General features: G+C 45.7%; 1 protein-coding gene across 3 annotated transcripts in view; it reads right to left on the reverse strand.

Annotated features, from left to right (window-relative positions):
• Window positions 1-21,207, reverse strand: part of PAG1 (phosphoprotein membrane anchor with glycosphingolipid microdomains 1) — a 139,106-nt gene that overhangs the window by 13,020 nt on the left and 104,879 nt on the right. The window contains exons 4-5 of one of the 3 annotated variants that reach the window (XM_035011421.1): window positions 3,467-3,671; window positions 1,886-1,937 (exon numbers count right to left, since the gene is read on the reverse strand). In XM_035011421.1, the coding sequence (XP_034867312.1) occupies window positions 1,886-1,937; window positions 3,467-3,591 (177 nt within the window). In that variant the 5' untranslated portion in view covers window positions 3,592-3,671. Of the gene's footprint in view, window positions 1-603; window positions 1,829-1,885; window positions 1,938-3,466; window positions 3,855-21,207 lie in introns of those variants that run through there. The other 2 variants (XM_035011422.1, XM_035011423.1) reach the window with 2 other exon arrangements.

The raw sequence follows: 21,207 nt of genomic DNA on the forward strand, positions 1-21,207 counted from the left end.
CCCCCCCCCCCCCCCCCCCCCCCCCCCCCCCCCGAGCCTCGGGATTGTTTTAGGCTAGAATTTAGTGGTGGCTCCTCTGGGGCTTAGGAGGGAGCCGGGATGTAGAAGAGCTGGGATTGGGGGGCTGACCACAGTGGCTTCTCTGGCCTAAACGGCGAATCTGCAAGTTGAACAAGATTTAGAAGCTGAGAGGGAAGCTCTTAAAGAGAGCCGGGTGGACAGGCTGTGTGCGGAGCTCGCAACCAGTGCCCATGTGAACGTGTGCGCTGCAACCAGTGCCCATGTGAACGTGTGCGCTCTCGCGCTCTCGCGCGCACATCTGCATGAGAGGCTGGGGTGCTGAAGGATACGGTACGTGAGAGTCTCCGTCTTCCGTTCACCCGCCTGCCACTCTCCTGTCTCACCCAGGGCTGCTGCGGCCCCGGGGTGGACAAGCAGGCGCTCGAGGTCTACCACGGGGCTCTCCAACGTGAGCCTCCGGCAGAATCACACAGCAGGCGGCTTGCCAGCAGGGCAGGCCACCCTTGAGAACTGCGGCTCGGCTCGGGAAGGCCGCGGGATGGAGCGCAGAGATGGAAGCCCTTCCTCCTGCCCCAACCTCACCTTCCAGCTGGCGCGGAGGAGCACGGGGGCGGTGAAGGAAGCCGCCGCCTGGGACCTACAGGTGGGAGGAGCGACAGTAGAGCGGCCCCCCGCCGGGCCCCGACGCCACCACAGCAGCAGTCCGTGCCAACAGAGGCGCGGGGTGCAGCTGAGAAGTGGGGTTGCCGACCAGAGGCGGTGCTGGGAACCCAGGACAGCAGCGGGTGAGGTGCGCGCGCACAGAGGCGGCGGCTAGGGAGCCCCGACAACTTCCTGTCTGCTGCTGGGGATCCACGAGTCCCGCCCATCCGTAGGGCGGGAGACTGGGAGCGGAGACCCTCCTGGGGCTCTGCCTCTGTCTGCTGGCTACATGTTTCCCACCCGCTCCCCCAAAGCAGTTTTTCCCTGATCTTGAGAAATTCCGTCAGGGACTGGAAACACTTCTCTGTTTTCACACTGCCATGGGGCTCAAGCAAGACGGATGCCGTCTGCCCTGCCACTATGGGGTGGCCCCGCCGCCCCGCTGCTAGAATTGCTCAGCCAGGTGAGGGCATGACCTGAGTGGAGAGAACAAGGCAGGACCGGGACGCTCAGGCTGCTCCTCACCAGGGGGGTCTGAGGGGCTTGACCGGCCGGTAAGAAAGGAGGGCCGAGGAAACCTAGCTGGGCCATATCTCCATAAGATGAGGCACGTCCGAGTCCTTCTAAAACAGGGAAGCTTGCACAGAAACACGCAGAGAGGAGAGACCACGTGGAGAGACACAGGGAGAACAGCAGGTGACAGTGAAGGCACCCAGGAGCAGCAAAGATCGCAGGCAAGCCACCAGGAGCGAGAAGGGCCTGGAGCAGACTCGCCCTCCAAGCTCTCGGAAGAACCAGCCCTGCGGACACCTTGATCTCCATTTCTAGCCTCCAGAACTCCAAGACAATACATGTGTTGCTTAAGCCCCACAGTTTGTGGTCCTCTGTTACGCAGCCCTAGCAAACAGCTACAGGGCTGGAGCTGGGCAGAGGCGTCCCTGCGTCCCTGCGGTAGTTGGTAGGCTGGAGCTCTCGAAGGATCTCTCTGGCAGCAGCATGATTGTATCCATTTCAGAAACCCTCCCAACCAAGCCGGCTAATTGCACAGGCCTCTAGGCATGCTGAATAAGAATCCTACAGAGAGAGGGCACAGCCTCGGCGGCCAGCTAACTCTGCTGGGTTCTTTCCCTCTGTTTCCTTCAGCTCAGCAGCTTGTGGGCACAGTGCTTAGATAAGCGGCTGATGTTTTAAAACACACACAGACATGTGCACACGGGCTCACCACGGTCATCAGGTTCTCATGGTCCCCACTCTGCTGCCTCGGCTTCTTCTCTCTGAAATGGAAAAATAAAACATTGCTGTAATATGAAACATGCCATCTAAAATCAAACATACACTCCCCTTTCTATCCTAATATTTATCAACTTTTAAGTCTCTCTTTTAAGATCCTGGTTTATTTTGCCAAGGAAGCAAAAGCTGGACAGTGATTCTGTCACTGCTTTGCAGGCGTCGGGGTCTGAGGGGGTCAAGTCACAGCATGAGACCCGTCACCTCTCTGGCTCTCCCCTTTCTCCCAGAGTAGAAAATATAAGTTTACAACAAGAGGACTGAGGCACGTTCCTGGGTAGAAACTGTTCATATCTAGAATACTAGAAAGGATTTTGCCTTTTTTTTTTTTTTTTAAAGAAAATGCAGACAATTCTCTACTGTTCATTTGTCTTAACTCAGAATCTTTGCTAAGTTGACTGCACACTGCCATGGGACTGGGAAAATAATGAAAGAAAATACAAATTTTGGCACGTCGGGAAGGATGCATGCTCTCAGGATGAGTCATATGTACTTCCAGTCTATGGAAAAGTCCATCGAATAAAAATAGAATTTATTTTTACTCAGGATGGTCTAAAGAAAGCCATCAGTACTAGAGACTGCATTTCCCATGTATGTACGAGGCAACAGTGACACCTAGTGGGAGTGTAAATAATTACAGGCAGGCCCTCCCAAGGGCAGGGCAGCCAACTCTTCTGCCCGCCATCTTCCTGATCAGACTCAGACCCAGCTGCAGAGCCCAGGTCCACACTGGGCAGGGATGAGAAGGCTACTTGGTCCAGAGAATCTGACTTTACCCCTTTTGATAGAGACCTCAGGGTCTCTGCTGAAGTTACAGAGGAGGGTTTGGAAGAGGGCTGGCTGGTCTGCACCAACCCACCCGGAGCCTGCCGGTACCCTAACAGTGTTGGAACACCTGGGAAATTACTTCCTGTTAGGAAGAATGTTGCTCCTGAGCAAAGATCTCTTTTGGGGGAGTACAGACACTTTATATGAGGGAAACATGGAGGGGTGGAGGAGAAGTGTAACTCTAAAAAAACACAAGATTATTTCTTATACAACTCATCTCTCTCATAGGAAAATTCATCTGTTTCTTAAGAAACAGTAGGTCCAGGTTACCAATCGTTAATCAAATGATCCTTTCAAACCATGTAACAGCAATACTTCGCAGTAACTCTCAAGGGCCAGCAAAAAGAGTACCTTTAATACACATCAGACTTAGATTTCCCCGTGTCCATAGATGCGAAAAGACAACATTCATTTCAACAAGGATGTGCTCAAAAGAATGGCAAGAATTTCGTTCTGGGAAGTTTTGTACGTGAGGCTTCTTCCAGTTGCACCTCAGCAGAATCAGATACGGATTTTCATTCAGCCTCAAAAAAGTGTCCTGGGATGCTAGCTGAGAAGTTAATTTTAACACAGGGGTTTCTGTGAATGTTTATGTAGTGGGATTCCTACATGCTTTTCACGTGAAGAATCTTCTGGGTACAGGGAACGGGTTACTTTAGGGTTCCAGTGGATACACCTTGGCTCTTACCTGTCACAACTGGAGCACAGAAAAACGAGGAAGCTGATGAGGAAGAAAGTGGCGACAGCGGCCAAACTGCCCCACAGGACCACCTGCACTTGCCCGCTGCTCAGCATGCTCCCCGGGGGTCCCATGGTGGGAGCAGGAAGTGGCACGAGCTGATGGAGTCCGTCAGTCCTGCAGACGGGGGAACATGGGCGCGGGGTGCTTCGTCCTGCAGAGACCAGTGTGTTTTGAAACAACTTCTCACGTGAAGTGACAGAGTCTTGTAACGAGTGCGTGTCAGGAGGAAGGCTCTGAGCAGAGTCAGGGAGGTGTGTGCGGGACGTGCTGGGCTCGCCTGGACACCTGCCTCTGGCCAAGTCCCCTCTGTTGTCTAGGCCTTTGTTTTCCTCACCTAGAAACGTACAGAGTGGGAATGCTCAGTGTTTGAGGCAATGGGTAGCTTATTTTGATATGTTTGGGGATAGATTCTTAAGGTCTTCAAATAAGATCCCATGTATTCTATGGCAAATAAATGCTTATTTGGATTTTTTTTTCCAGAGCAGTGTAAGGTATTTATTACAGCTTTCAAAAAATGCAGTTCACATCTTCCCCACCTATCTTCCTAGCTCCCAAACCTACCTCTCTTTGAGAAGATTGAAGGCTGGTCCAATTAATGAAAGAGAATGTCTTTATATTCACCTTCAGAAGTTATCTATTGTGACTTTGTGACTATTTTCAGGGCCAGCTTTCACTGAGCTTCTGTGAGCACTCCATAAGTACATTTTCAAATGAATAGATGAAAGTATGTGCTAAGAACACATCACCAGAAGCAAATAAGACCTATTTATTAAAAAGTACAAATTAAGCATAATAGCTGTACCTAGTACATTTTAGTACCTGGCATGTCCTGGGACTCTTGCTAAATGCTTTCCTCATTTAATTACTGCTACCAGCCTGTGAAGAAGGCCCGGCTCGTCCCCATTTTTCAGACAAGAAAGTTGAATGGCAGAGACATTAATAATGTTCTCCCAAGATGTCACAGATGCTAAGTGGCAGGGTAAAGATGTGAGTCCAGTCATTTCTGACTCCAAAACTGTCGTCTTAGCCCTTAGAGGAAACTCCCTCTCTGTGGGGGCTACTACGTGCTCCCTGTTCCAGCGACAAATCTTCTAAATGAAAATGGTCACCTCGGTTCTGTGAAATATCTTAAGAGTTACAGATTTTGAAAAATTGAGCAGTATATTAAAAATTAATGATTATCCTGGGAGATACAGGCTTCCAGTTATGGGATGAATAAGTCACAGGAATAAAAGGCAGAGCATAGGGAATACAGTCAGTGGTACTGTAATAACGTCTGGTGACGGATGGCAGCCACATTTCTGTGAGCAGAGCATAACCTATGGAGAAGCTGAATCACTGCGTTGTACACCTGAAACTAATGTAACATTGTGTGTCAACTAGATTGAAAAAAATTTTTTTAAATTAACAACGATCTCTTGTCAGAGGTCTTGTTTAAAGAACATTTACTCTGCCCCATTCTAGAATATTCTAACTTAAAAGGAACAGCCTTTAACTTAATCTCAAGTTTCATGAATAAAGTAAATTATTATCTTAATTAGAACTCAAAAATTTTTTTTCCTTGTAGGAGACTGTCCATATCTACATTGTCATTTGCTTCCCCTGAAGAGCTGTGAGTACGTTTCGGGAGCACCGCCCTGTGTGCATCAGGCCAGCACCTGGACGGCTTAGTGCCACACGGGAGCGGCCCTTGAAAGCACTCGGAAAATAAAAGCCATTTTGGCAAAGGCGGTTCAACTGGACCAAATTTTCTCCAAGGGCAATACATACATTTATTTGAATATTTAAGATCGAAGAATAATCAAAAGCTGGAGAAAAGAAACTTGTATCCACAATGTATGCAGAGAGTATTCTAGATGAAGTCCATGTTTTCCTTAGGTCCCTGAATCAACACGAACACTCCCTAATGCTCTGTAAATATATAAACGTACAACTTCCTGTGTAATACAGAACGTCTTTCTGCCGGTGCTGGTTATATATTATGCCTGTAAACAATACACGCATACAGTAATGGATGGTCAAATTGCTTCTGTGTGTTTGCCCCTGGACAGCTGTAAGTGAATGAAAATAACCACCGCCTCTCTTGTGGTTTGTTGAAGCAATGAATAATTCACTTTAAATTTAGACTACAAATTGGCACCACAATCAGTTACTAAAATATATTCAAGCAAGCACATAAACCATGGCGACCTATGAATATATATGAAATAAATTTTTACATACAGGCCCAAAGCATAACACATTTTAGGAAACACAAACAAAAGAGATCTGTTGTGCAGGCATTTGCGTGTTCCCTCCTTCGTTCACTCATTCACTCATACAACAGATTTAATCAATGTCTATTTATAAAGTGCCAGATTCCTAGAAAATAGTTTGCTGTGTGAATTATTCAAAAGCCAGATATCCATCCAGCAAGCTAGTGTGGAATCTGTAGGACCTTCCTCCATTTCTGTACATGCTTCTCGTCTCGTCTCTCTCTCTCTCAACGGGGCAGGCGGGTAGAATACAATGAAGTATGTGGGGTGCCCAGCCTATCGAAACAGTGTAGGGAGAGAGAGGATGAAGGTGGATTATTACGAGCTATTGAATAAAAGATCTAACTCAGAGAAAATGTGTCAAAGCTCCTGGCTCACTCCCCTTCAACTAAAATTTGTTGAAAAGCTACCAAAAGAACTACTTTTTTCCTGGACAAGGAAGAGCATGATCATCATCGTGTTTCTGAGACAGCTACGTTGTAATCCCGAAGGACAAGGGCTCCTGTGGTCTGGGCAGCTTCCACCCGTCAGAAGCCTCAGAGTGACGCTCCACAGGAAGCCCAGGTCCCAGCAGTGGGCAGTGCAGCAAAAGCAGCGCCCCCTTTACGGGCCTGGCTGAGATCGGGGGGGGGGTTTGCACACACTCGCAGCAGATCTGGGGCGGGGCCATTCCTATTGTCGAGAAAGTCTGCGCCAGTTGTTATCCTCTCTTGGTCTCTTCCTTTGTCTGGACTTCTGCTTCTGAATTCTCTTGCCCATTCCTTCTCTGATCCTCTCCTTCCATTTTGGGGTCTTATCTACAATTAAGTAGGACTCTGTGTCCAGATGGACCACTCCCTACCCCCCCATGTGTGCAGATGCACATGACTTCTATGCTCTTTTTTCCTGCTGGGGATGAAAGTACAGGCCTAGTGTGGATGGTCCGGGGTTGGCCTTTCCCTCCAAGACTAGACTTCATGTGTTGGTTTCACTGAGGTTAAACGCAGTGCTCAGGGGCCAAGTTAATGTGTTCTGAGCAGTAGGGGATCGGTGTCTTTGCCCCTGGCTGGAAGGCTTCTATCAGGACTAGCAATAGCGGGATAGAATAAGAGGACAAGAGGCACAGTGTTTGGGAAGTAAAAAGTCACCCCGAAAAGGAAGGGCTCCTGCCACAATGATGACATTTGCCGGACCATACACTGTGCCCCTTTACCAACCACGTTCCATGTGGAAAAGAGAATCGAAGGCTCCAAAGTCTGTGATACTGTTCCTGAGGACCATCTTATTTTCTGGTTATGTGTGTATCAAGTACGGTATTTTCTGAGTATCCAGAATTAATCTGTAGCAGCAGGACAATTTGGACACCATGAACAATTTGGGGCCGTCCCTCATTGTTTTTATATGGAGACATTTAAGCCTCTTTCTTTCAATCCTGTTCTTACCTGACTCAATAAAATTGCGTTCAACTGTGGAATATTAGTTCTTTGAAGTTTGAAAAATATTTCATTGTCAGACCACATGTGTAAATATTCTTTTTTTTTTAAGATTTTATTTATTTATTTGCGAGAGAGAATGAGAGAGAGCACATGAGAGGGGGGAGGGTCAGAGGGAGAAGCAGACTCCCCGCCGAGCAGGGAGCCCGATGCGGGACTCGATCCCGGGACTCCAGGATCATGACCTGAGCCAAAGGCAGTTGCTTAGCCAACTGAGCCACCCAGGTGCCCCCTTTTTTAAAGATTTTATTTATTTATTTGAGACAGAGAGAATGAAAGAGAGAGAGCACATGAGAGGGGGGAGGGTCAGAGGGAGAAGCAGGCTCCCCGCCAAGCAGGGAGCCCGATGCGGGACTCGATCCCGGGACTCCAGGATCATGACCCGAGCCGAAGGCAGTCGCTCAACCAACTGAGCCACCCAGGCGCCTGCATGTGTAAATATTCTATGAGTTACTCAACATAGGGAAAAGTAACACCATTCATTGTACCTCAGCTAACACTTATTATGGCACCCAAATGCCCTACTAAGTTGAGTTGAAGATCATCATATTCATGAAAGATTAATAGTTGCATATCAATTATTTTTGTTTTAGAATAGACCTCATTATTGGCTGCACTGATGTACATTCACAGCTGAGGCTGTCACTTAATACAATGTGTGATATTGTAAAATAGAAAATCCCCGCACCCCAATTTTATATAATTCAGACTATTGTGGGGACTTGTCATTTCGCCCTGAGAAAGGTCAGGACTTGAGGTTACAGAATTTCTGTTGGGGATTCTCTGATAGGATCTGAAAAGCTGGTCTGAATAATTATTTTGGACAAAATTATTTTGCTCCATAGTCTCTTATATACATTCATGTTCTTTTTTTTTTTTTTTGCATACACATTTTTTTTATAGATTCTTTTTTTTAATTTTTATTTTTTTATTCTTATGTTAATCCCCATACATTACATCATTAGTTTTAGATGAAGTGTTCCATGATTCATTGTTTGTGCATAACACCCAGTGCTCCATGCAGAATGTGCCCTCCTCAATACCCACCACCAGGCTAACCCATCCTCCCACCCCCCTCCCCTCTAGAACCCTGTTTGTTTTTCAGAGTCCATCGTCTCTCATGGTTCGTCTACCCCTCCGATTTCCCCCGCTTCATTCTTCCCCTCCCGCTACCTTCTTCTTCTTCTTCTTCTTTTTTTTTCTTAACATATATTGCATTATTTGTTTCAGAGGTACAGATCTGAGATTCAACAGTCTTGCACAATTCACAGCGCTTACCAGAGCACACACCCTCCCCAGTGTCTATCACCCAGTCACCCCATCCCTCCCACCCCACCCCCCACTCCAGCAACCCTCAGTTTGTTTCCTACGATTAAGAATTCCTCATATCAGTGAGATCATATGATACATATACATTCATGTTCTTAATACGTGATTTCAATGTTAGAAAAAACGACGGCCTTTCACTTTAAAAGCAGGTGCCACTATTAACCACAAGGTGTCAGTAGAACACTAGTCTCAGCCCCAGTCATCAGCCTCTTCAGGGAGAGACAGTTCTGCAGTTTGTGCTTTGTGCTAGGTATTTTGTCTTCATTAGCTAGTAGACTATCAGCCACCTAAATCAATTCCAACAGGAAAGAAAACAGAAAACAAAAACCAGATGAAATTAATGAAAGGTGACGACCAAATGACAGCTCCTTGGTTTTTTAACTCTCTTAACTGGTAGGCGCTCTGATCACAGCAAACTGTGTAAGTAACAATTTGGTAGGGTTGGGATGGCCAGAGAGATGAGCAATAGAAGCAGACACTTTAATTCCTCTGAAGCAGGCTTCGGTTGGTAATGACAGTCATTACCATTTTATAGCTGTTCTAGTCAACTCATAATTAAACATGATAGAAACCACACCGCTCATGACCCCTCACTGAAAGACATAATAAGGAGGTCAGGACACAACCCCATGGGAATTCCTCCTTCCTGGTCATTACCAGGTGTGGGAACCATGAGGTAAAATGACGCTTTATGAGCTACAGATCAGCCAAACAAATTTAACGATAGCTGAGGAGCCAAATTCTCTGCTGGGCTCCTGTCCTGTGAGGCACAAGGGCAGATGCACAGGCTAAGGCTAAATTAACCTCTCCATACAATTCTCATCCCCTGAAAGAGTTTTAAGCTCAAGTATTTAAATTCAGGTAGATTTCTCTTCAGATTAAAGAGACTCTGATACAGGCAAGCTGCTAAGCTGTACTCTGGCTGAATGTTAACCGGGTCTGCTCTAAGCATGGGGAGCCACCTAAACCAATGTTGGTCATCCATCTTGCTAAGGCACAAAGGTTCTCTGCCACATAAGCTCATCACAAAGATGTCCCCATTTCTTTTTTTTTTTCTCCCTGAGTTGGAGAAAATATACCCAAAGAGCAGAAGGTGGTGAAGGACTCCAAGGTAAGATTTTTCTTGATGGTAGTTTCTTGAACTATAAATTTTAAAGCATCACTATGGAACAATGACTTGACATTTCTTCCTCCGCGGCTTAAGAGAAGCGCAGCACCTGTGAGCACGTGAGAAAGGGACCTGGAAATCTTGAACGTCACTAACTGACCCTGTTATCAAGGGTTGCTGCTGAAGGCAGAACGAGCCAGGCATTCATTCTAAGAGCAAGTTATAAATCCTGGAGGCCATCTGTCAGTGTAACCTGATTACTTTTCATATGTACCAAATGTATTGATCCACGCAGGAAATGTGAAAGCTGACCCTTTCAGGGGGAGGGGTCTGTGTGGCTCTTGCTTGTCTTCAAAAATACGTTAAACTTACTTTACATCAGTAATATAGTTTATTGCTTATAAAAGCCCCATTGCCATTTAGGTTTTTTTGTCTTTAGAAAAGCCAAGAGGTAAGAGACTTTGATGGGTAAGGAATAACTTCTAAGGTTGCTTTTGTTCATATCCTGACTTGAAGACCAATTCGCAAGGTTCATTTTTTATTTTTTTAAAGATTTTATTTATTTATTTATTTATTTATTTATTTATTTATTTATTTACTTAGAGCAGGTGGGGGGGAGGGGCAGAGGAAGAGAGAATCTCAAGCGGACTCCACGCTGAGTGCAAAGCCCAATGAGGGGCTCAGTCTCATGGCCCAAGATCATGACCTGCACTGAAATCAAGAGTTGGATACTCAACAGACTGAGCTACCCAGGCGCCCCTCATTTTTTGTTCTTAATGGTAAATCTTGAGAAGGAGAGAGAGGGAAAGCTACTGATGGAATCTTAGAGACCAGAGGAGATATACAGGTAAAAGGGCTTTATTATGCATAAGCAAGTCTTAATGGAAAATGTGCAATTTGGGCTTTATGGTCTATCTCTTGTGCCCTGCATGTTTGCTCATCTAAATTCAAAGTTCCTTAGGGGTGGGGTGGGGAAGGTGTCCGCCTCATTTCCCACCCTCTTCTCAGCATCTACATAAACGCGAAAATAGGAGCCAATCAAGAAATTTTTTAACTGAGGGGCGCCTGGGTGGCTCAGTCGTTAAGCGTCTGCCTTCGGCTCAGGTCATGATCCCAGGGTCCTGGGATCGAGCCCCGCATCGGGCTCCCTGCTTGGTGGGAAGCCTGCTTCTCCCTCTCCCTCTCCCCCTGCTTGTGTTTCCTCTCTCACTGTGTCTCTGTCAAATTAAAAAAAAAAAAATTTTTTTTAACTAAATACTTATTTCTGTAGGAAAGACGAGACTCTCAAAATGCAAGTTCAATAATTTATAAGGTAAGGGAGAGAAGGAGAATAAAAGAGATGAGCACATCAAGCAAATAATTAAAAAATAAGCCAAGTATGTCTTAAGGCAAAACCCTAACTCCGGAGTAAACACAGCTCCCGGGCTTCCTTGTACTGTCACCGAAGCAGCTGAGGGCTCTAGAGAAAAAGCACAGCAGCGGAAATGTCGGTGCGTGTGTACACGCGTCTTCGCCAACTGCAGCCGGCCTCTCAGCGCTGGTGGCCCCACTGTGTCCCCCGAGCTCCCGCCGATCCTCTGACCCCTTCTTGGCAGGGGCCTTTCATGCTTTCCCGTCTCTTCCCGCCCTCAAAAGGCGCCGGGGCTTCCATGTCTCGAGGAAAGAGGAGCCTTGACTATTCTTGGCTCCCCTTCTCATGCGTTTCATCTGATGAAAGCCTAACCACGCTTTAGATCTCAGTTTAAGTGTCACTTCCTTGGAGCAACTTTCCGGAGGCTGCACTTCAGTCCCCCTTCCCCCTGCGAGGGCACACACACACACCAGTTTAGTTTAGGCCCGTTTTGTAAAAGACTGTAAAGCTTTTTCCTTCACGGCATTATTCAAAACTGAAATGATGAAGCTCTTCGCTGTCTCCTCCGCTGGTCGAAGTTCAAAATGGGGCCCTGCGAACAGACCTATCTGGTTCACAGCTGTAGCCCTAGTGACCAGCACACAGTAGGCACTTAATAAATAACCTGAATGAACTAACAGTCGAATGAACTAATAGAGCAGAGGAGAAAAAGCATCCACGAGAAGGTGAATACTGATCAGGCCTTCAGAGATTTACCATCTCTGTAGAAGGAGAGAGAGGGAAAGCGGATGAGAAGAAACTGCTCTTTCTCAGTCTCTTCAAATGGTGTTAAAATTCCACAGGGACATGAGGAATATCAAAAGTCCGCTTGTCAGCCTCCCTGATAGACAGATTTCCATGGTACTGCCTCCCTCCTCCCATCTAGGATCATCTTGCCTCTACCCTGGGCCTGGAGAGACCTACGATGTATCAGTTCTGACTCAAAGGCTTGAAATAAAAAACACTGAAAAAGCCCAAGTGAGTATGTGCTCTGTACCAGCCCCTCTTCTGCACGTTACGTTATTTCCTCCTTACGGTGCTCTGGTGGAGGTGAGGAGCCTGAAGCTCAGAGGTTAAGTACCGTGTCCAGGGTCACATAGCTATGGGTGTCCTGACTCAGTGTCCCCGGCACTTCACACTCGTGCATGGTGCCCAGCAGTGTGTTCTCAGGGAGCACGTGGTGGCCAGCCCCACGCTGCTCACCATCCCCAGCTGTCTGCCTGTTGGGGACATAGGAGCCTCACCCTTCTTCCTGGCCCTTTTAACTTCCCTCTATCATGACTTGTTTTTAGCACCAGAGGGAAGAATGTTCACTCTCTTCTGGTTTGCTCACTGCTCCTTCTCAGCCACGTACCCTCGCACGTCCTCCTTCCGGGGGACCTAGAGTACCTTCTGGCCCCTGCCGCAAGAGCTTTGCTGGATCCCCGTGAGGATTTGCTGTTTGCCTGAAGGTCAGCTTCCAGAGACCAAGACTTCACAGTTCCGCGCTGTTAGGCATTGTTTACACTGTTTTTATTTGGCTTCTTAGGTACAGTGATTGTGATTCAGCCAGTTTCTTTTTCATAATAGTAAAAGATGTAACCAATAACAACTTAAGTTTCTTTGCTGACAGGTTCTGAAATTTACTGCTTGACCTAAATGCCTCTCAAATCCTCCATTCATGGCTGATGATATTTAAACGATCAGATGTATTTTAGCAGCTGGTCTGACTGGGGGTGGACAGCTAATTACAAATGCTCCAGTATCCATCACATACCAATTAGCTTCTACCAAGCCCTCACCCTAAACGTGCTATCTTGTTTTTTTTTTTTTTTTAAGATTTTATTTATTTATTTGAGAGAGAGACTGAGATAGAGAGAGCATGAGAGGGGGGAGGGTCAGAGGGAGAAGCAGACCCCCTGCTGAGCAGGGAGCCCGATGCGGTGCTCGATCCCGGGACTCCAGGATCATGACCTGAGCCGAAGGCAGTCGCTTAACCAACTGAGCCACCCAGGCGCCCACATGCTATCTTGTTGAGACTGCACATCAAAGGGTGCTTCTTCTGGGAAAGGTGAACTCTCAAGACGCAAGAGGCGGAGTGGAGAGTAGACGGCAACATAAGTCCCGTGCCCGAGGAATCCCACCCTAGCACTGGTTTCATGGTGAGCTGGAGCAGAGTTAGATAAAGCAGTCGGCTGTCTCTGCCACACCTTCTCCTGTATTTCCACATCCTCATGTAAGGGCGGCTGACGTCAGAGTGCATGTTTTCCCTGGGTGCGGGCAAGAACGTGGCTCACCTTGCCACCCGCTGCCTGGTGCGTCATGGTCATCCTCGTTCTCATCTTGACTCTATTTTTAAAACACCACAAATTCTTTATTTCATAGAATCAGCAGACAAAATCCTTTTTATTGACTCCTAAAAAGCACAATCAAAATCTTCAGAAAACATCCCTGCAAGTTACTTGCTCCTGCTACTGGGGACTCCTCAGTGCTGGGACTGGTTACATCCGAGTAAGTCAGAACCTGTATTTGAAAGCACAGGTTCTCAGGGCTCATCATCAAGGCTTTCTGCCAGGAACGGGGTGCTCAAGGGCTCTAGAAGATTCCCAGGCCCCTTGCAGAGAAGTGGCAGGGCAAGGGTTCCAGTAGAGCAGAGCTTCTCAAAGGGTGGGCTTGGACAAGAAGCCTCAGTGTCTTCAGGGAAGTTGTTAAAAATGTAGAGTTCTGGGGGGCACCTGGGTGCCTCAGTCATTGAGTGTCTGTCTTTAGCTCAGGCCATGGTCCCAGGGTCCTGGGATCGGGCTCCCTGCTCGGCGGGAAGCCTGCTTCTCCCTCTCCCACTGCCCCCTGCTTGTGTTCCCTCTCTCGCTGTGTCTCTCTGTCAAATAAATAAATTAAAAAAAAAAGTATAATTCTGGGCTTGCCTGAGGCTTATGAATCAGAAAGTCAGGGTGGGGCCCATAATCTCTCTCTCTTATTTAAGATTTTATTTATTTATATTAGAGAGAGAGAATGCAAGTGGGGGAGGGAGAGGGACAAGCAGCCTCTGCACTGATCACAGAGCCCGATGCGGGGCTTGATCTCATGATCTTGAGATCATGATCCCAGCCAAAATCAAGGGTCCGACGCTCAACCGACTGAGCCACCCAGGGGCTCCCCCCTTTATCTCTGTTTTAACAAGCCCTCCAGGTGATTGTGATGCAGGCTGAATTTGAGAAGACTGTTCTAGAACAGACTTCAATATATCTACAGATCACTTGGGGATCTTGTTAAGATGCAGATTCTGAATTCTGTGTTTCTAACTGGTTCCCAGGTGAGGTCTAGGCTGCCGGCCTGAAGACTACATTTGGAGTAGTACTAGGATACATGATCATCTTCCTTCCAACTAGGGCTGAAGGGTCATCCAGCCAGATTCCTGGTGAATCCTTGGTCTTCAACTCATTCAAAGTTATATGAAGACAAGGCCAGAGCCCCCGTGTCCTAGGACTTTCTTGATTCCCATAGAAGTACTCCAGTAAAAGGCAGCTTTTTACCAATCCAGAATGGTAAGTGGGATGCCAGTGAGTGGACACGTCACTGTGTGTTCTTTTCCACAACACGTTCAACCACGCCCAAACCTCCCGTGCCTCATTTGCTCCTGAAAAATGAGGTCATTTATAGGGTTTCTGTCCAGCTCTGAGACTCTTATCATTTTATGAAAGTAGCCAGAAATTCCTCAGGTCTAAAATAAAAATTCAGGACTTTCCACCCAAAGGGAGATGTCGACCCAGCAAGAACATGAAATTCTCAGGGTGATCAATAGTTTCAACTGCCCAGAAAGCATAGTCTTAGTCATTCCCAGGAAAATCTGACCAGGCCGCAGCAGTTACAGGAACATCAGGGGGAACAAATCACAGGCAGCCCTTTTAGTCAGTGTCCAGTGCCAGGAATCAGTCCCCACGGCCCCTGCAAAACATCAACTCCACTTGCGGCAAGCCCACCGCTGAGCACGGGCAGCGAGGCTGACTTACGAGTCTGTTGTCTTCGTCAACATCTAGCTGGCATATTTACACATTTATAATTCGTATTTATAACAGCCTTTGAATAAAATGCAAAGACAAAACTAAAAATGTGCAGATGGGCATGCACCTGTTTTGGAGAGAGAAAATGCCGCTGCTGGAAGCTTCTGAGGCTTTTCAAAGGCATATGCCCAAACTTAGGACGATCTTACAGAGAAAGCAAGTCTGTAAGGGAGCTAATCTCCAACCTCAGTGTCTGATAAGCCTGAAGAGGCTCCAAATGTAATAAAACATTCTGGAGAAGTTCTCTGTCTCTATTATTAAAGACGGTCAGCTCTTTGGGTTGGTTTCATTAGTTTCTTGACTAATCTCTCTGATATTTCTTACTCTTTAACACGAAGGTACAAAGTGTATTTTACTCTCGGACACTCTGTAATTCATCAAAAAATAATTGTTAAATACCTACTATGTCCCAAGCACTGTTTCATCTTCTTGAACATGAGATCACATGGGTCTGAGACAACGTCATTGTAAAATGTAATATGCAAGAGGAGAAAAATGTTTCCAATCAAGTTCCTAATACAGCGCTACATTTTGATCAAAGATTTTAAAAAGCCCATTGCTGAATTCCAAGCACGTGAAATCAGAAAGCAACAAAAAGCCGCAAGCGCTTTCCACCATGCTGGGTGAGTCACAGCAATCGTACTGGCTTCTGTTCAGCCTCACGGGCCGGACGCCGTGGCGTTGACCCGGCGGCAGTGTCCTCGGACGGGTGTTGTTTCAAGCTGAGAACTGTCCTCAGTGTGTCTGGTGGATTCCAAAGACAGCCTTTGCCTGTTCCCAGGGTGGGAAGGACCACTTCCCTGCACGTGCTCCATCACAGTCAGGGTCAGCCAGCCTCCAGGGGCAGGTCAGAGTTCAAGGACCAGGGAAGCTACCTGCAGAGCTCCACCACCTCCTTACTAAGTGGGAGAAAACAGCTTTCACTTTATGGTTAAAGGACGCTTGGAAAACCAAATATTCATGCAAGCGTTGGCGTGTGTATGTAAAATCTTACAAAGGCATACATGGAACAGACCAAAGTCCCCTGGTAAGGAATAGGGAGGCAAAGACGAAGGATGAGAGGACTGAGACCAGAAGGCAGGCACCGTGTGCGTGAGGTTGGTGGAGGGAAGAGATCTGGCAGCTTTTTCTGTCATTTTTTCCCTGCCTTACCACTCTACCTATAGCTGGCCTTAATCCGTGGTTACTTTGTGAATTTGAGAATGACATATGTATGTACCTGTCTACCTACCTCAGTACATTTATTTTCCTCTCTTCCTTTGCCCAATTCAGGGGAGATAAAACCACACTGACGGGGGTAGGGGAGTAGGTGTAACAGAGTGGCGACACCTTGGAGACAAGTTCTTACACGACTCGGTCCGACACGACCAGATAGGGAACTCGACGACCAGAACCAATCACCTCCTTCGGGAGAGGTCCGTGTTCACTACAGAGCCACTCCTATGCCAGGAAGCCAGAAGACTCCGGACTGGATAGAAAAGGCAAATGGAGCGAATTATGGGGTTCGGAGGAAAGACATGGCAGGACAGAACAGTATCATACTTCTGAGCAAGAGAATGTCTTTTCAGTTTAAAGGAGGAGTATTTTGGCTGTGGCCTGCTGCATAACCAGCCCTGATGTATTCAAGTGCCTCAATTCAATGGCCTCCAGCCCCCTCCGTCCATCGGCCCCTTCCCAGGCCACGGGAGAGCACCAGCCACTGCACACGTGTCCTCGAGAACGCCCTCACGTCCTGCTTCACAACGCCCGGGACGCCTGTCAGGCAGGCTGCTGATGCCCAGGCCTGACCCTCAGATACTCTGATACGATAGAGTGGGAGCGGGGTCCAAGAATCTGTATTTTTAACATGTCCTAAGTGATTCTGAAGGGAGGAAGGAGTTCACTGAAACCCACTGGTTCCAAATTTGTTAGGAGCCCAGGGGGAGTCCCAGTGAGGTGGGAGTTACTCAGCAAGCTTTCGAGAGTTCTGAAGTCCTCAAAACGGACACAGCATTTGGCCAGGGGCGCCATGTGGGAAGAATTAGGGAAGGATGAGAGGAAATGTCTTCGTAAACACGGTTTCTATATGCTGCATTGTTTTTATCGGTTTACCCCATGAAAGGAAAAATCCAATCCCGTATTGAGTCCCCATGTGCAAGAGGTAGTGAGACTCCGGGGCAAACTATGGGGGGATCTCTGCAGGGCATCTCTTCTCCTTACAATGTCACATAGCTAATTTGATTATGAGACCTAATGAACTGAAACTAATGCAATTTTGAAAATCTTCATAGCTAATGAAGATCGCATCTTCTCCCTCCAGATTTCCCATTTTCTCCGTTTGTAAACTATGAATGAAATGGAAGTTATGGGTTGAGGCTGTGTTTATGGAAAGTCTTAGTATAACTTGGAGAGTTTTACATTTTGAGTGTCACAATGGCTCCAGGTCGAAGGATCACGTTTGGAACTCACATTCAATGCCACCGTATCAAGAAACGTGTGGGAGAGACCTCGAATATGGGTTCAGGACACTGATGTTTTAGAGACAGGCTTTCCCCCTATGCCAAAGAGTCAAGTGTTGTCACTCTGCCCCAATTTCCATTTTCCCTGGAAAACGGAGAACAAGAGAAGTCTTCTAATTGCACAGTAAAAGCTATTATCGGGGTATGGCTTTGACATTCCCTCACCCTTCACTTCTCTATGCCGGGTTTTCACCCATTTTGGGGGGAAGAAACACTTCAAAGGCATTAAATTGAGAGGTAGGGGAGAGGCCTATGGTGGCAAGCTTCACAGTCTGGGACAGACACATCTTAGAGACGTGCCGGGGTGAGCTCAGGAAAAAGGGGACAGCCACATCTTCTGAGTGTCCAGGGGACTCGATTTTAAATGTATTAAGAAAAGAAACAGATATTTATGGAGTATAAGGTAAAACTATTTACAACTTAAAAAATGGAACATGGGAACTCAAAGAAATTTTGCACATGGAGTCAAGAATGTGAGTTCACTCTTCTCTGCCACTGACACTTTGAGTGGCTCTAATTGTGCTAACAGCATACACCGTAATGTGTGAGTGGCGCCTCCTAGAGGTGTGGGCTATCACCACAGAGTTCTACCGGCAGCTCCGTAAACGCGTCCTGTGGGTAAGGTAACAGTGGGACTTGACCTTGGGAGGGGCCCTGCTTAATTATTTCTCATGCCTCTATTACAGGAAGACTCCAAGAAAAATATGCTTACATAAGGAACAAGAAGGTATGTTTTCAGACAGAAAAGAAAACTCATAAAAAAATCAAAATAGTGACTGACATCTAGTTATTGCTATTGGGAAAAAAATACTAATAAATTAGTATTTATCACTTTAATCCCTTGGATTAAATACATTAAATACATTAAATACATCCAATACATTGCTAGTCCTGAAATTTGAGAAGGATTCAATCTTTTTTACATTACTTTTTTTAGACCTTTCTTCAAAGTCTTTGAAATTTTACTTCATTTTATTTCGTTGGTGTATTATATCAGGAACAAGCAAATTTTAGGGACAACTGGTCCTCTAGCAGTCACCTGTGTACTCTATTTCATCTTCCTGAGAACACGATTAAGAACAATCTGAGACATTCTGCAACATTCACTAATCTATCATAAGTCTTTGATTCTGGAATCGAAGGATCCAGGATCCATCTAAGACACCAAGGTGTATGATTTCAATATAGTCCCCAAAACTGTGTCATAATACTCAAATTCCAATTTTTCCTATTTCCTAACAGAGTTGTGGCCTGATGCGTTTTCCCCTTGCCTATTACTGGATATGGCTTTCAGATGGACTGAAGGACAGACTCCTACCCCAGCTGACTGGAATATCAATATCCTCCATTTTGTAGCTGACGTGGTCCTATTGTAATGAGCTAGGGCTACACTAGCTAGCAGCTAAACCTATGGACTAATGTCTTAATGAGGTGGCTATTATAAAATAATAGTCTAAGAAACTGTCATGATTCGTTTATCTGCATTTTTCGGTAAAACTATTAATGACATTGTTCCATTGTGTAGTACATATAGCTTTGTGTATCTGTGTGATCAACTCAGAGATTTTAGTGCCTGGAAAAAGGGTTTTTATCCTGCTAGATTAGTTTGCCTTTTTTTAATAACAACTCAACTATATGTACGGAAATCATATTTCTTTTTCTCTTCCCCTCTCATATAGCTGGCTGGAAACTCAAAGATGTAATTATCCTCAATTATGGCAATTACCTTAGTCTAGCTCTTTCTTTCCTCTCTCTACACCAACCCCAACTGCAAGTTTTTTATTTCATACATTTTGAAGAGCCTTATATGAATGTCTTTATTATAACAACCTCAATATTTCTTAGAAGCAAATCTTAATTTCTAAATATTGCATACATGGAGATTTAAATTTAATTATCATGAACTGTTTATAGATTTTAAAAGTTTTCAATGTCCAGAATAGGTTTTAGAGGAAGAGACATTTTTTAGAAAGCAAAGGATAAAAGAGGACGGAAGGAAGGAAGGAAGGAAGGAAGGAAGGAAGGAAGGAAGGAAGGGAGAAAGGAAGGAAGGAAAGGAGGGAGGGAGGGAGGGAGGGGGATTTTCCCACTAAGTTAATCTTTTGGATCATAAGTTCTGATCTTTACTCAAAGGAAATAATGAAAGGAGTATCCAGATGATATACCAGATACAAAGACTAAGATAATTAAAATCAAACCAACTTTATCCTAAATACTATACAGGATTATTAAATTTCTCTGAATTAGACTAGGGTTTTCAATCCTGACTATACATTAGAATCACCTGGGAAACTTTTTACGGTATATGAAATGCCCGAACCTAACCCTAGAAATTGAGTAGGGATTGGGTCTGGACACTGACATTTGTAAATGTGTCCCTAGAGCATCTGAATATATAGTTAGGGCTGAGAATCACTTAGTTAGACTATGCATTCATGTTTCTAAACTTTCAACTGCTAAATGTTACTTCATCTTATTTCTTAGGGTATTGAAACCTGGCAGAGTCAGGATGTGACCATGTAAAACAGAAACAGCTCATCGTTCCTCTTCCCACACAAGTCCGCACTGGTAACCACATCAACCAAGTTTTTTGCACACGTATAGCCTCAGAGCTTGGGCCAATAGAGCATGTATGGAGTCTATTCCAGAAGGTGGTATCTGAGCTTGCAACATAAAGACTCAGACCCAGAAAATATGGGAATTGAGCCACGTTCTCTGTCTGCTGTATTGTCTACATATGTTTCTCTGCATTCCTCAAAACACTAATTTTTTTTTTTAGATTATTTATTTATTTATTTGATAGAGAGAGAGACAGCCAGAGAGGGAGCACAAGCAGGGGGAGCGGGAGAGGGAGAAGCAGGCTTCCCGCGGAGCAGGGAGCCTGATGCGGGGCTCGATCCCAGGACCCTGGGATCATGACCTGAGCCGAAGGCAGACGGTTAACGACTGAGCCACCCAGGCGCCCCTCAAAACACTAATCTAAAAGTTGTATGTTAAATAGAGTTGACTGGATAAATTAAAATAGAATTATTTTAAAGTATATTCAAATATAAAAATTTCAACAAGAAACACACAAAAATATCTCCTGGTCTGTTACTGGTCCTCACATAGCCCTGGTTTTTGGTTGCATGTCAAAGCTGAGCTAAAGTACGCTCATTATCTTCCACTTGCAAAATGATCCATAATTCTTACAGGTAGAGAGTGTACTGGAAATGAACACAATATTACAATGACAATACTCTGCATTATACTTTAGGCTACTTTAGCTTTTCTCTTGATCTTCACTGCTTAAATGGCCACAATGCACTTTGTTCACCTCAGACTGACAGTTATTGCAAGACTACCATGGCTTTTTCTTTCTAGCTCCTGAACGTCACCCTGGATCTTTTATCCTAGGTGTTTATCTGCTGGAATGATCATCCTTCAAGTCATAACAGAGCTGCTTCCTCTTTATTTTTTCTATCCTGTTCAAGCATCCTGTTCTCAGAGAAGACTTCCAAAGCCCTCCTTGCCCATCCCCACCCTCAGCCTTTATCCCATTATCCTCTCTTCCTTTCCCGTTATCCCAGCTGAAAGCATCTTATACATTGGTCTT

Source organism: Mirounga leonina, unplaced genomic scaffold, assembly GCF_011800145.1.
Source record: "Mirounga leonina isolate KUSES-001 unplaced genomic scaffold, KU_Mleo_1.0 Mir_165, whole genome shotgun sequence".
Taxonomy (NCBI): Eukaryota; Metazoa; Chordata; class Mammalia; order Carnivora; family Phocidae; genus Mirounga; species Mirounga leonina.